The sequence below is a fragment of the Symphodus melops genome (assembly GCF_947650265.1).
Source record: "Symphodus melops genome assembly, chromosome: 7".
NCBI classification, from domain to species: domain Eukaryota; kingdom Metazoa; phylum Chordata; class Actinopteri; order Labriformes; family Labridae; genus Symphodus; species Symphodus melops.
Window position 1 is genome coordinate 10,310,720 of NC_136697.1, and position 13,939 is coordinate 10,324,658.

The following is a 13,939-nucleotide window of genomic DNA, read 5'->3' on the forward strand; positions in this document are numbered from 1 at the left end:
TTTATGAGGCGGAGAGAGGCAATAAGAGCAGCCCTGCGTGATAATTAATTGTGTGTGTGTGTGTGTGTGTGTGTGTGTGTGCATTCATGATGCTGATTCTGGTGAAGTGGATTTATGTGGATGCGAGGCTTATGCAGAGCTAAATGATTTTAATTATCACACAGCCTCAATTGAACAATCACTGGCCGTATGGTTGGTGTGTTGTGATAGCAGACCACGCACACACACACACACACACACACGGTGTGTTCAGTCCACCAAGCTGTTAAATGACAGGAACCCACACATAAAAATCACTTAGGTGTTACTTGTAGATTATCAGCTGCAGTGATTCATGTAAACAGTTTCTGACACCTTAAAGTGTTTCGCCAAATATAAAGAATAAAACAGCACAGTAACACAACACGTCGCAACTGCTTAAGAATATTTTACATAGGATTTATAAGGTGCAACAAGGAGCTTTTCTAAATTTATTTTCACCTTGCAAATCTGCAATCTACAGTTTTTTGCTAATTATTTGGTTGCCAACTTTGAATTGTCCCATCTAGCATGTCTAGGGCATATTTCAAATTAATTTGAGTAGTTTTAGCTGTTTTATGACACTGTAATGTTTCCCATATATTCATATATAATGCTTTATTAGATTGTTAGGAAATGCTTATGAAAATGAATGTGTTACTATTACAGCAATTCGGTCATTTACATATGAATTACCCTATACTGTTTTCCTGTTCATGGTGGCAGGGGGATGGAGCCATTCCCAGCTGCCATTGGGCGAGACACCCTGGACTGTTTGCCAGGCAATCACAGGACTGACACAAAAGCCCCATTTCCACCACGCAGTTCAGTTCGGTTCGTCTCGGTACGGCACACATTTTGTGGAGTTTCCACAGATTAAAGCCGGGAAAGATCCCCAAATTACCGACCCGTACCATCCTACTTTTTTGTACCCTTCTGTTGAGGCGCCAAGAATATCGATCTGACCCTAAAAGGTGAAACTAAACACTGCAGTCTGTTCATAGGGCACCTGGCTTACATGCTGCCTACCAAATAGGGCACGTTTGGCTGTGGAAACCGAACCAATCCATCCCAAACTGTACTTAGCCATACGGGACTGCTTCAGTCTGGTTCAGTTCGGTTTGGTGAGGTATCAATTTATTGGCGTTTCCACCCTCAAAAGTTAAAAATGGTACCAGAATAAGGCAGCCATGCCATCCTACTTTTTTTGGTTCCCTTGGATGCCAAGGGTAACAATCCGACCCTTTTGTTCCTAAACCATGGTGGGCTGCCATCTCCATCTGGCTTATACCATACTTATACTTACCAAATAAGAGTACAGTTGGCTGTCGAAAAGCAAGCAGGATCAAGGTTTTACCTCACCAAACTGAACCACAATACTGAACTAAACCGCTTGGTGGAGACAGGGTCATAGAGACAGACAACCAGCCACACTCTAAATTTACACCTAAAGTCAATTTAGACTCACCAATTAACCTAACAAGCATGTTTTTGGACTGTGGGAGGAAGCTGGAGTACCCTGAAAGAACCCGTACACACAGAGAGAACATGAGAGGCTCTATACAGAGAGGCTCTATAAAATGGAGATTCAAACCAGGAACCTCCTCACTCTGACGTGATACTTACTAAAATGTTGCCAGTTTAGTAAACATGAGGTCATTTATCACAAACACAAAATTGTTTACTACGACTTCCCAACTTATAATTCAGTTAATGCCATATTTAGCATGAATAGTATAAAAGTATGCGGTTTAACATAGCCAGAGAAGCTAGTTGATGCTATTTTGAGACTCAACTGTTGCCAAGCAACCCCAAACACTCTCCTCACAGAGTCCACTAATTACATGCTACCACTTACTATTGTAAGTGACGTACAATGATCAACATACTTAATTATAACCAACATTTAAATGAATATTGTGACATTCTGCAGCGTTAAATGGTCACTGTATTAAATTTTATAGTTTGTAATCTTTAGTTTCTGGGACAAATTCACAGAATCTCTTGAGTGCTTTACAAAAAGGTAAGTGATCAATCTGTTCATCCCAGTCCTGATAACACAAACATAGGTAGCCAGTATAATTAGCTAAATGCTAGCATTGTACTGCTAACATGCTAACGTTACCATAGGCTCAATGGTCTTCATGCTAATCTTTTCTTTGGACAGTGTGGAGCTCATAATATGTAAGTTTGTCAGATAATGTTCTGTGAACTTGCATCCAGGACAAGTAAAATATTGCGACTTAATGATGACCAAAATTGCTGAGAGCAATAATGTCTAAACATAACTTTTACAGACATTTTTTTCCTAATGTGTATTTTAATGTGCCTTTACTTTATATTTTATCTTTTCTGTGATGTTACAAATAGAGCTGCTGTTATGCACGACAACATTTCACACTTGGTTTGACCATAAAGTTTCATCATCATTTGATGGCGGTCCATCCAATAGTTGTTAAGAGCAGAGTGAAGAACGAACAGACAGACGTTGTCTCTCCCTGGAGCCATACTTAAAGCTCTTCTCCAAGCAGGAACCCGGCCAAACATAATGTGCAGCCATTGTCACGGACTCTGCTTTTATTTCCACAGCTCTCTGCCTGCTGTGGGGATAAATTCATGGAGCTACATTCTACCAAAGCTCAGGAGATACGCAGTGCAACTTCATCAGGTACCTTTGTTGTCCTCTTAAATACTGCAACTGTATTGGCTGATATATCTGAGCTTGGTGATTATTTTGGATGGAGGACACTCTTCTCAGGGAGATACAGTCTCTGGCTGGAAATGAAGCCGTTAAACACGCAGTTGCTCATTATATAGCAACAATAACAATATCACACAGCAAGTACAGGGACATAATGGAAAGATTAAACAAGATAGTGGAGAAATAAAGGATCATGATGTGCACAGCTGAGTGGAAATTGGAAAAACTTGGACATTTAAGTGAACAAGGAAGTAGCAGAACTGCATGAGCTTCTTTAAGAAGTGGGTCATCAGTCATCAATGTATGCACACTGATTTAATACAAACACAGTCAAATGTGTCTACCTCCTGTAAATTAGCCGGTTACACAATTAAGTAACTGATTGTCATTTTTAATTCAGCATCTTCTGCACTCTTTACTATTGCACATTGTCTCATTTAGACTTAGTGCAAATAGTAGTTGGATAGTTTCACATTACATTTTAAAGGCTTGTATATACAGAGCAGAATAAGCTGGAGTCAAGTCCCTTGTATGTGCACACATACCTGTCCAGTAAAGTGGATTCTGATTCTATTGACTATCTTGTTCATCTTTGTTTAATACATGCACTTTAATAAGTCTTAATGTGTGCCTTTAATAGTACAATATATTTGACTAGTTTTGTATGTACAAAAGAAACAACAGGTGTTTTCCAACCAAACAGTTCTGGGACTTTTTGAAGAGGAAGCTTCCACCAGGGAGTTCCCTGAGAACTACACACCATGGGGACGTTTTTTCTGTCTAAAAGCTAAAAAGGTTCCTCTACTCAGGGTTCTAGGAAATAAAGTAGTTCATTGCTCCTGCAGTACTGAACCAATAAAAAAGGGTTTCAACAGTTCCTAGAACTATGAAAAATGCCTTATAATAGTCAAGAAATAAACTCTACTGATGCTGGTAGGTCCATTTTGTTATCTTCAACAAAATGCTAAGCTAAGCTGCAAACATTAATTTTATATGAGCATACAGATGTGAATGTAGTATAATTATGTATCTAATTCTTCAAAGTTACGTTTTCGGAGCAGATTCCCAAAATGCCAAACGCTGTCTCTTGAAATGTTCTGGTTGTTCCAAACATGGTTCATTGGAAAGCACTAGAGCATCTTAAGTTCCTGCAGTATAAAGAGGCTATTGATGAACGCCCTGAAAAGTAAATTCCAGCCTGAGGTAAGCATACTTTCTTAAGACATTTAAGACGAACAGGATGGACCCACCAAGTCGAATGTCATGGAGTCCTTGTTGAGGGCCTCCACGTCAGGAAGACGGGCCTTCACTTGTGTCTTAATGTAGCACTTCTCTCCTCCTGCAAACCGGATCCCTGTGATCCCCTGGAGAAGAAAGAGGACACACAGAGAAGTTAATACTCATCATACTCAAGTTGGTTTTTGAAGTACTACATTCAAGTAAATTCAATGTAATACTATCTCAATGCTTTTGATGATTATGCATGCATGAGATTTTAGAGCATGTGTTAAAGAAAACTGCGGCATTATTTTTCACACCAATTTTATACAAATATTTTCCTGCCAGCCTCCCAATCAAATTTATCACAAGATGTCAGGGTGAGCAGATCATAGATGTGTGTATGCACTGGGTAATAAATAGTCAGTCAAATCTACCATGAGGGGGCAGGGTGAGGATGTTTGTCATGTGACTGGTGGGATCTGCATACACGTGATGAAGCGCTTTCTTTCTGCTCACCTGTTTGTTTTCAACTCTTTTGTCCGCTATCTTTCACTGTTACTTCAGCTGTGTCCTTTTTGAAAATATATATATTTTTTTTTTTTTTTGCCTCTATTAGAGGACCGCTGAAGAGAGACAGAAAATGTTGGAGGGAGAGAGTGGGGGACGACATGCAGCAAAGGGCGGAGGTCATATTCAAAAACCGACGGGTGCTGCGACAAGGACTATAGCCTCCTGTGGGCGCACGTCATAACCACTCTGCTATCAGTGCTACAGCAGTGTCCTTTTAACATCTTCCAGTATCACATAGGGGCGTGTGTAAAAGTAGAACTTTGGGAAATGTCTGTAGCGGAAATCTTCAGGAGTGCATGTGTGAAAGGGGTGAGAAGGGCCCTCTCACTAAAGGTCAATATTTCAATGGTGAAAATGTCAAAATCCCTGCCTCACTAGTCTGATTGGCCTGATGGATTTTTTAATCAAAGACCAAAAACCACCCGTCTGAACGTAATGAAAATTGGAGGGACCATGCATCCTGACACTAACTGGCCCAAAGGGAGATCTCATATCCAATTGTTCTTAATTTATAGGTTGCTACAGCGAGCCTATCTGCCCACAAGGGTCTTTTGACTTTGAACATATCTGATGGACTTCTTCTGTGGCGCTCCATCGTGCTCTGACAGAGCAGATCACTGTTAATGTTAGGCTAATACTCATCCACAGATCTTAGCTGGATAATGGTTTATAGAAAACATTCAAAAGCATTTAAAGATGTGAAAGTATTTTAAATGTGCACAACCTCATTGTAATGTAAAGTTAGAATAATAATGATGACAGTTTCTCGGATGCTCCTGGAGTGTTGTATTATAGATTTACAGAAGGAGCTGTGTCGTGTCAGTTGTGTGAGTGTGGTATTTAGGCAATCTGCTGCTTGATAGTTAAACACTGACTGCTTAAATGTACTTTTTGTAAAGTTTATTTTATATACAAAATAATAATAATAAAAGTTTTGCATAGTTCTGAGCTGTTTCAATCAATTCATCAAATCACGAAGAAGCCAAACCATAAAATAATGTATTGCCAGGTAGAATACTAGCAGACTGGATCATGCTTTCAAAGTCATTTGAAGGTCACATTTAGCACCAGTCAAGAGAAAAAAAGCATCTTTCAATGTTCCTTTGAGACTTTTTGGTACTGTTGGGAGCCTGATCAGCCCTGAGCCATCATTGAAGCCTCAGGTTCTTGTTTGTTCTACCAACAAATGGGAACAAATGGTGTTTAGTTTGGAATGGTGATTTAACCAAAAGCCTTTGAAATGAACTCCTGACATGTGTTTGTAATTAATGGTTTAAAACATAATGAGATCATGTACATTTATAACGTATATTGATTTAAACATCAATATACGACTGATGTGGATGAAATCTGGGACATTTCACTGACACGTTTTAGAGGTGAGGACTGAGTTGTGTCTGGTGTATTGTTTTCACAGTACACCATTGGTATGTATGTTGTTTGTTTCTGTAGCTCTGTAATAAAAGATTAGTGTAGCATATTTCCCAAAGATCTGTTGAATTGTTGTTTCCATATGCATTCTGACTGGTTATTTTAGAAACTGCTTAATGGTAACTCATGTCTGAAAAAATCAATACTGAGCCCTTGGTTTGTTAAATAGTTCCCAATATGCTTAAAATGTCCCATTTTTTTACACTGTTTTTGTTTGCATTTTTAGTGCTAAATCTACTACAATAACTAACAATCCTTTATTTTTGAGTGGGAGATGACATTCAGCAGTGAGTAAGGTTTGAAGTCACAACACCTGTTCTACTGAGTTAAATAAGACTCTTAATCTAAATCTAAATATTTAAAGTAACGTTCATCAACAGTCTTCTCCCTGCTCCTCTGAAACCATTTCGAGTCGATTTGTCTGCGTTTGTGCTTCATTTTAACCTGCACATCCTGATGTTTGTGATGATTTCAGATCAGACTCACAATCTCAAAGTCGTGGACCTCCATGGCCTCGTCAGCGCCGCTCCCCGTGCTGAATCTCTCCATGTTGTTGGCTGAGTCGATCTCCATTGTGCCCTCCTCTACCTTTCCATTGATGCTCATGCTGTAGTGAACGTTATAGACCTACAAAGACACACACAAACGCACACGTACAAAAACACATACAGGGTTTCAGACTGGCATGTAAGGTATGAGAGTCACCCCACCCCCGCCTTCTCTCTTCCAACCCTCCTCCACCAGTCTCCCCCTCTGACTCTTCCTCATACATTCACCTCTCCTCTTTTCAGGTTTTTCTCTTTCAGACGACACTTTCTTTCAAACTTGTTCAGAAGAAAACAATCTGTGCAGCTCAGAGCTCTTTCATCATGTCTTAATAGCATTTTTCTAACTTCATACTGGAAGAAAAACACTCAGAAAGCTTCATGTTCCCTCTCATCTCCTCCACCTCTTGCCCCCAGAGCATCAGCCGGACCCAAGAGCCCCCCTCCACCACCACTCCACCATCCTCTCCAGGATCCTCAACACACACACACACACACACACACACTCACACACAACGCTTCTATTCACCAAACAGACTGCACCGTGGGCCTGGAGTGTTTCATTTACATTATACTGTTTGCACACTGTAAAAACAAGTCGGTCTCTAGAAACTTTCCTCTAGAATCTTGTGTTTCAAGCAAGTTAAAAAGATTTTACCGTTGAGGACTCAAACAGTGTCATTATTTCCTAGTGTTTGAGTGGAAGAGCTTGTCCTTTTTGTGAGTGTGACTTATTTTCGAAGAGTTTCAAAGTTACAATGAAACTAAAGGACGGCTGGAGCAGATCAGACTGCATCTGATTTGATTACAGCTCCTAGAGGGAGTATGAGAATTATTTGGAGTCAGTTTGTCAGAAAAGTTATCACAGTTTTTCATTGAACTACTTGATTAAGAGCAAACCTGAACACTTCCAGGTACAACCAATGTATATCACCTATATTGTGTACATATATATATATATATATATATATATATATATATATATATATAAACTCATTGAGGAACAGAAACATTGTCTTTAATGGGGCATTTATAAACCATGTTGAAAGAGAAATGTATCTTTAAACAAATGTAGATGTTTACAATATCCAAAGATGACATAAAGCATAAAGGAAACAAGTCAACTTTGAACAAACTCAAAACAGTTAGACTGTACCTTAAGTGAAGAGAAAGTGTATACTGCTCCTCTCCTTTCAAGCGTTTTGCAGTCAGTCCCTTATTTGAACAGATTTGTAAATAAGAGAAACAGCAAAACAAGATTCTTACATGTTTTTCATTGTTGTTCCAGAAGTAAAACGCTCCCACCGCCCCCAGAAGCAGCAGGAGAGCCCCGGCGATCAGCACCGCGATGCCGGCCTTCAGGAGGCGGCCGGTGGCTGCAGGTTTCACGGCAACGGCGGAGTAGGCCTAAGGTAAAACAAACAAACGACAATTTTACCATGATGCCTGACAGAATCACTCAAAAGTACTGAAAACACCCATGATTATTATCAACCTAGATTTCTGTTGAACTGTAACCTTTATATTGTGTCATTTGTCCAGCACATGACGGCTCAATATTGAAGATTTTGACACATAACTTCCCAAGTCAGATGTACCTACTGACTGTTCCCTACAGCATAGAACACCTTAACTCGGGATAATTGAACTGTACTGGGCTGGTTAAAAACTCACCGGGGGCATGAACTGCTGCAGGTCCTCCGGTCCCGCAGAGGCGATCGGTACTTTCTCTAAGCTCCCGGCCATGGCTGGATCCAAACACCTGAAGAGACCCCGGGAACTCAACTAACTTCTCTCTCTCTCTCTCTCTCTCTCTCTCTCTCTCTCTCTCTCTCTCTCTCTCTCTCTCTCTCTCTCTCTCTCTCTCTCTCTCTCTCTCTCTCTCTCTCGCCCTCCCTCTCTCTCCTAGGAGGCGGATGGACACTTACTTACAGAGGGCAGGTCGTTGCTGCTGACATTGCGCACGAGACTTTTGTGAAATCAAATAAAAGGGTAAGGGTCAAACAATGGGAGCACACACTTGTTTAATCACTGATAATAATAAAAAAGCATTAATCATGATTTCCCTTTAAAGAGCACATAAGCTGCTTGTGTAACTTTTATACAGCCTAAAACTTATGACAACCACTGTGGGTTCACTAAAATCAATTCAGTATTAACACGATGATAAATGAAAGCTGATGGTGTCTGCCAAAATCCCCTTTACGCACACTCCTCATCTCTCCCTCCAAACTGTCTCCACCTTCTCTCAATGCCTCCTCAGACGGCTGCAGGTCAAAGGTGACTGGTGGAATGTCGCGTGTTTTCTCCAGCAGGTAGACAGTATACATTTTACATCAGTGTGAGCAGGAACAAAACGGCATCTTTCTGGACAGACTTGCCTCTTATATCTCTATGTTTGACTCCAGAATTGAATTTCTGTTCTGCAGAAATGCCCTAAATCCGTGAATAATAATGGGGAGATTATGTAAGGGGCGCAGCGTGCGCATTTGGCAGATCGACAAAAACATCCTGACAGCAGGAGGATTTGCTCACAAGGACTTCGTGTTCTTTGACAAGAATCACCTGAGTTTGGATGCATATCAAACTTATCCTCAGTTAAACTTCCTCTCCTGCTTGTAAGCTGTTTTTGGAGACGAGCAGCGGATGCGTCTTTACGCAAGGACACGCTTCTTCTTTGTGTACATGGTTGAAGGAAAACAGTACGTTGCACGAACAGAAGCAAATCTTTACTATCTTACTGGTCTAATCTCCTCACATTAAACTTACCAAGTCAGTGAAAATGAGCAAAGGGGAAGACAACGGTTTTCTCTTGTTGTGCACGGGGAGAGAGAGTGATTTGCTGGAAAACCTTGACGATTTTTCTGGCATGTCACCAGAAAAATCATGTTCTCAAAAGAAAAAACTGACTGACCTTCTCCGGTGGGCTGCAAGGACAGTCTCTCTCTCTGCTGCAATAACAGCGACGCCTGTTGGTTTTTACTCGTTTCTACCTGACGGATGTTTCTGAACAAACGTGCTGCTCAGCACTCAGGCAACCAAACACACAACTCACATTTTCAGAAGTGTATTTCAAAGTTTATTTCTTCTCAGAATACCGCGATGATAAAAAATAATCTGTACAATGACATATTATTGCATTCAAATAAATCCATACATTAGTTATCAACTTGATACATCTTGGGTCACCAGCCCTTTTAACTGCACAGTTTCTGGGGCCATTTTTTTTTTAAATAATCAGCGTGCTTAAAGATCAGTAATTACAATTTATATTTACATGTCTTCATTTAATTTTTACTTTTATAAAAAATATAATCTCTTTATGTACAAAACTTGCATATGATACACTTCATGTCCAGAAATTTTTTTTTCATAAAGTGATTGAATGGACATCAAATGTGGATTTTACAATCAAACAGAAACACACAGAAATATTAGGAGTTAAACTTTTGGATGCCCACCCTGCGCTGGAACAAAAGTTACACTATTCTCATTGTCGCTGATCATAAATTAAAACTTTGTACATTTCTTTGAGTGAGCTCAGGTGTGTGTGCGGGCAGAGTTAGTTTTACACGTCATCGTTGGGGCAGTGTGATGGGGTGGGGGTGTACACAGGGAGGGTCACCTCACTGATCTCCTGCACCCTCACAGGCAGGGGTGGGGTGACCAGCACGTAGTCGTACTCTCTATGCAGCACCTTCTCATACACGCTCTGAAGGCCCACTGTTTTGGGGATGTGGGCCTGGTAGTAGTTGTCCCTGCGGTGGGGGTCCCGGGGCAGGGATGCAGTCTTAGAGAGGCTGCTAAAGGAGGACAGGGTTGGAGCCGGAGAGGGGGCTGCGTTGGCTCTCACTGCTGAGGGGCTCCAACAGCGATCTGAGTGACCCAGGACTTTACATTCACTGGTACACGCCCACAGAGCTGGAATAGAGTAACAAGAGGTTTTAGATTTGGTATCAAGGTCACATCCTTTTATGTCGGTAATGTAATTTCAGAGATGTTTTTCTTACCATTTTGTCCGCCCATGGGAGGAACAACAACTCCATCCTTTTTGAGGTGGGTGTCTGCGCTGACATCACTGTCACTGTCATTGAAGTCACTGTCCCCCTTGCCACTGTCTTTCCCGCTGAAGGCGGGGTCCCGGGCGGAGATGGTGGTGTAAGAGTTCCCCTTCCAGATGGTGATGGGCCTGACTGCCTCTTTACCGTTCCCGTATCCGGGCAGAGTGGAGTATCCCTGCAGGAGAAGAGAGAGAAGACAGAGGGTTAGAGTCTGCTGCGTGAAAACAAATTGCTACGCCTCCCCCCCCCCCCCCCCCCACCCTCCTTTGTGTCCCAAAGGTGCCTCTTACCTCGTGTTTGTTGCCCCGGAGCTTGCTGTTTGAGTCTGAGTCGTACACACAAGGCACCTCGCTGCCGTCCTCTGAGGCCGAGCACATGTCACCGCCCCCAGGATGAGCCGAGGTGAACCCTCCGGCCTGGCTGCTGAACGAGTGTCCATCAAATACTCCCGCACCTGCCGCACCTGCCGCGTGCAGAGGCAGCAGCGGGTTGTCCGCCACGTGATTTCTTCCCCTCTCTAGTGTGCCTTTCTCTCCGTAAGAGTCGCTGTCCTCTCCGCTCTTGTCCCGTTTGCCTCGGTTGCAGGTGGTGGCGATGAGGATGATGGCGAGCAGCAGGAGGGTGCAGCTCCCCGCCAGCACGACGATGATCACCACGGACAGGTCCCACTGCGCGTGCGTCTCGTCCCCGCTGCCGGCCTGGTACACCGTCCTGTCGCTCGGTGGGGAGCCCGCGATGATGAGAAAGTGGAGCGTGGCGGTTGAGGTGAGCGCGGGCCTCCCGTTGTCGCTCACTGTCACGGTCACGCTCAGGGTTTCATCCACGTCGTGGCTCAGTACCTGGTTCAGGTAGATCTCCCCCGTGACTTTGTTAACGGAGAACACTGAGGGTTCACCGGTGGCCAGCCCGTAAGACAGCTCCGAGTTCACGCCTTCATCTGCGTCCCGCGCCTCCACCCTTGTGATGACGTAGCCGCTCGGTGCATCCCGGGGCAGCAGGACTTCAGCGGAACCGTTGTTGAGCGGCGGCTGAGTGATGACCGGCGCGTTATCATTCTGGTCAACGACCCGTAGATAGACGCTCGCGCTCCCGGACAGGGGTGGGGTGCCTCCGTCACTGGCCGTGATGCGGAGCTCCAGCTGCTTCACCACCTCATAGTTAAAGCTCCGCAGCGCGTAGAGAGAGCCACTGGCGGGGTCCAGGGACACAAAGGTGGAGATGGGAGAGCCCATGAAGTATGTGTCCGACAGTTTGTAGCTGACCTTCCCGTTTGACCCGAGGTCCATGTCGCGCGCCACCACTGTGGTGATATACGCGCCCGGTGCGTTATTCTCCACCACCGCCACCTCGTACACAGGTTTGCTGAACACCGGCGCGTTGTCGTTCTCGTCCGTCAGCCTGATGGTGTACTGGGTGATGGTCCTGAACGGGGGTGAGCCCAGATCCTCCGCCACCACCGTCAGGTTATACTCTGGGATTTTCTCCCGGTCTAAAGGGTTCGTGCTCACAATCATGAAGCTGTCCTCATACGCCTGCTGCAGTCTGAAGTGGTCGTGTCCGTACAGCGTGCAGTGGACCTGCCCGTTAGCGCCAGAGTCTCTGTCCGAGGTGCTGACCAGAGCAACGAAGCTCTCTCTGGCCGCAGCCTCCGTGATGTACGCGATTCCGGCAGTGATGGACGTCATGGGGGTAATAGATATCTCTGGTGCGTTATCGTTCACGTCCTGCACCTGCACTACGATTTTACAGATGGCCGGACTCGGGTTCGGACCCAGGTCGGTGGCCTGGACATCAAACTCATATGTGGTCTTACTTTCAAAGTCAATCGGGCTCTCCAAAGTAAGCCGTCCGGTCTTCCGGTCCACTCTGAAGAGTTGTCGGATCTCTGTAGGTACTTGGTTTCCGAACCCGTACACCACCTCGCCGTTCAAACCCTCGTCCGGGTCCTCCGCGTTCAGGTCAAGTAGCAGGGATCCGACCGGTGCGTCCTCGGGCAGGTCCACGGAGAAACTGTTCCTCTCGAACACCGGGCTGTTGTCGTTGTAATCTTTCACCTTGATGTTTATGCGCGTGGTTCCGGTGCGGGACGGGTTGCCACCGTCCATGGCAACCAGCTCGAGCGCGTAAGAACCCTGCGTCTCCCGGTCCAACTCCTTCATAAGCACGAGCTCCGCATATTTAACCCCGTCGGCCCTGCTCAGCACGTCAATTGAAAAGTGGCTGTTGACGGAGATTTGGTAGCTTTGGATGTAGTTTACGCCGACATCATCATCCACGGCAAAGTCCAGCGGGATCCGCGTGCCCACCGCCGTGTTCTCGGAGATCTCCATGCTCGACTCTTTCCGGGGGAACTCGGGGGAGTTGTCGTTGATGTCCTTGACCTCCACCTCTACATGAATGAGTTTGAACTGCTCTTTGGAGAAGCTGACCACGTCAAAGGCGATGAGGCAGTACTGTATGTGTTTGCAGATTTTCTCTCGGTCTATCCGTTCCCCGATGCTGAGCTGCCCGTCGCTCTCCCTCAGCCGGATGAAAGACGAGTTGAACTGTTTCATCATCCTGAAATTGTTCCTGGAGCCGCCTAAGGAGGAGGCTGAGGAGGAGATGTCCTTGGCCAAGTTTCCAATCACTGTCCCCGGTGCGTCCTCCTCAAACGTCTGATATTTCACCGTCTTTGCCTGTGTGACAGCAGCCAGGCTCGCCAAAGAGACGCACACAAGCACCAGCCGCCCGTTCCACCCTTTTCCTCCCATCTTGACACCTTCACTCCAAAATGATATGAAATTCAGTAAACTGTCCGTGATGAGTCCGGTTTAAAGTTTCAACAAAAAGCATCTAAAAAAGTATCTCCTCTCTCCTCTTTGTCCACTCTCCTGCTTGTTTATTTTCTGTATAAAGCCAGTAATAAATATTCCATATGTCTCTCAATGCGCACTCTGATGCGCTCCGCTCTCTCCCTCTCTCTGTCTCTCTCTCTCTCTCTCTCTCTCTACTGGAGGTGTGCTGCTCTCAGCGCAAGAGGGCTGCAGTGTCTGCAGGAGGGTTTATACGGCGAGGCATGCAAATGAGCCGCACTGTGACCAATCCGGGCTTTAGAGGGGGAAAGGGGGGCTTCGAAAAGACCTCTAAACCCTGTTTAGAGATTCCTGGACTGTGCGCAGAAACTTGGCACCAAATATATGGGCTAAACGCGCGGCTTGATTTAATACTAGTTTCCTTTGCTTGTTTATGTTCCTCGGGCGGTTAAATGAGTCTGCGCACCGGCGCATGGGGGAGCACTGAGATGCGCAGTGTCCCTGAGCTAGAGGACAAAGCATTTGAATAGAGGTATCTGTTCAGGATGCTATAGGAGTACTCTGAGTGTAAAGAGATTTATGCTTACACACTTTTCG

The 13,939-nt window shown here is 44.6% G+C and overlaps 2 protein-coding genes across 2 annotated transcripts in view; one reads left to right on the forward strand and one right to left on the reverse strand.

Annotated features, from left to right (window-relative positions):
• Positions 1-8,493, forward strand: part of sugt1 (SGT1 homolog, MIS12 kinetochore complex assembly cochaperone) — a 37,278-nt gene extending 28,785 nt beyond the window's left edge. Inside the window, exons 14-15 of the mRNA XM_079347387.1 lie at positions 7,775-7,898; positions 8,396-8,493. Coding sequence (XP_079203513.1) covers positions 7,775-7,898; positions 8,396-8,464 — 193 coding nt within the window. The 3' untranslated portion in view covers positions 8,465-8,493. The remainder of the gene's footprint in view (positions 1-7,774; positions 7,899-8,395) is intronic.
• Positions 8,494-9,552: 1,059 nt separating this feature from the next.
• LOC306826437 (protocadherin-8-like) lies at positions 9,553-13,612 on the reverse strand. Its single transcript, XM_079347769.1, has 3 exons — positions 10,838-13,612; positions 10,497-10,722; positions 9,553-10,407 (listed from the first exon to the last, which is right to left on the reverse strand). Exons 1-3 carry the CDS (start codon positions 13,298-13,300, stop codon positions 10,055-10,057), a joined length of 3,042 nt encoding a protein of 1,013 aa, XP_079203895.1. The 5' UTR covers positions 13,301-13,612; the 3' UTR covers positions 9,553-10,054.
• Between the last annotated feature and the right edge of the window lie 327 nt (positions 13,613-13,939).

Excerpts from the sequence above, each read along its gene's own strand:
- LOC306826437 (XM_079347769.1), bottom strand. The coding sequence starts at position 13,300 with ATGGGAGGAAAAGGGTGGAACGGGCGGCTGGTGCTTGTGTGCGTCTCT. Across the intron at positions 10,723-10,837 it reads TCCGGGGCAACAAACACGAG|GGATACTCCACTCTGCCCGG; the intron begins GTAAGAGGCACC and ends CTTCTCCTGCAG. Across the intron at positions 10,408-10,496 it reads TCCCATGGGCGGACAAAATG|CTCTGTGGGCGTGTACCAGT; the intron begins GTAAGAAAAACA and ends ACTCTATTCCAG.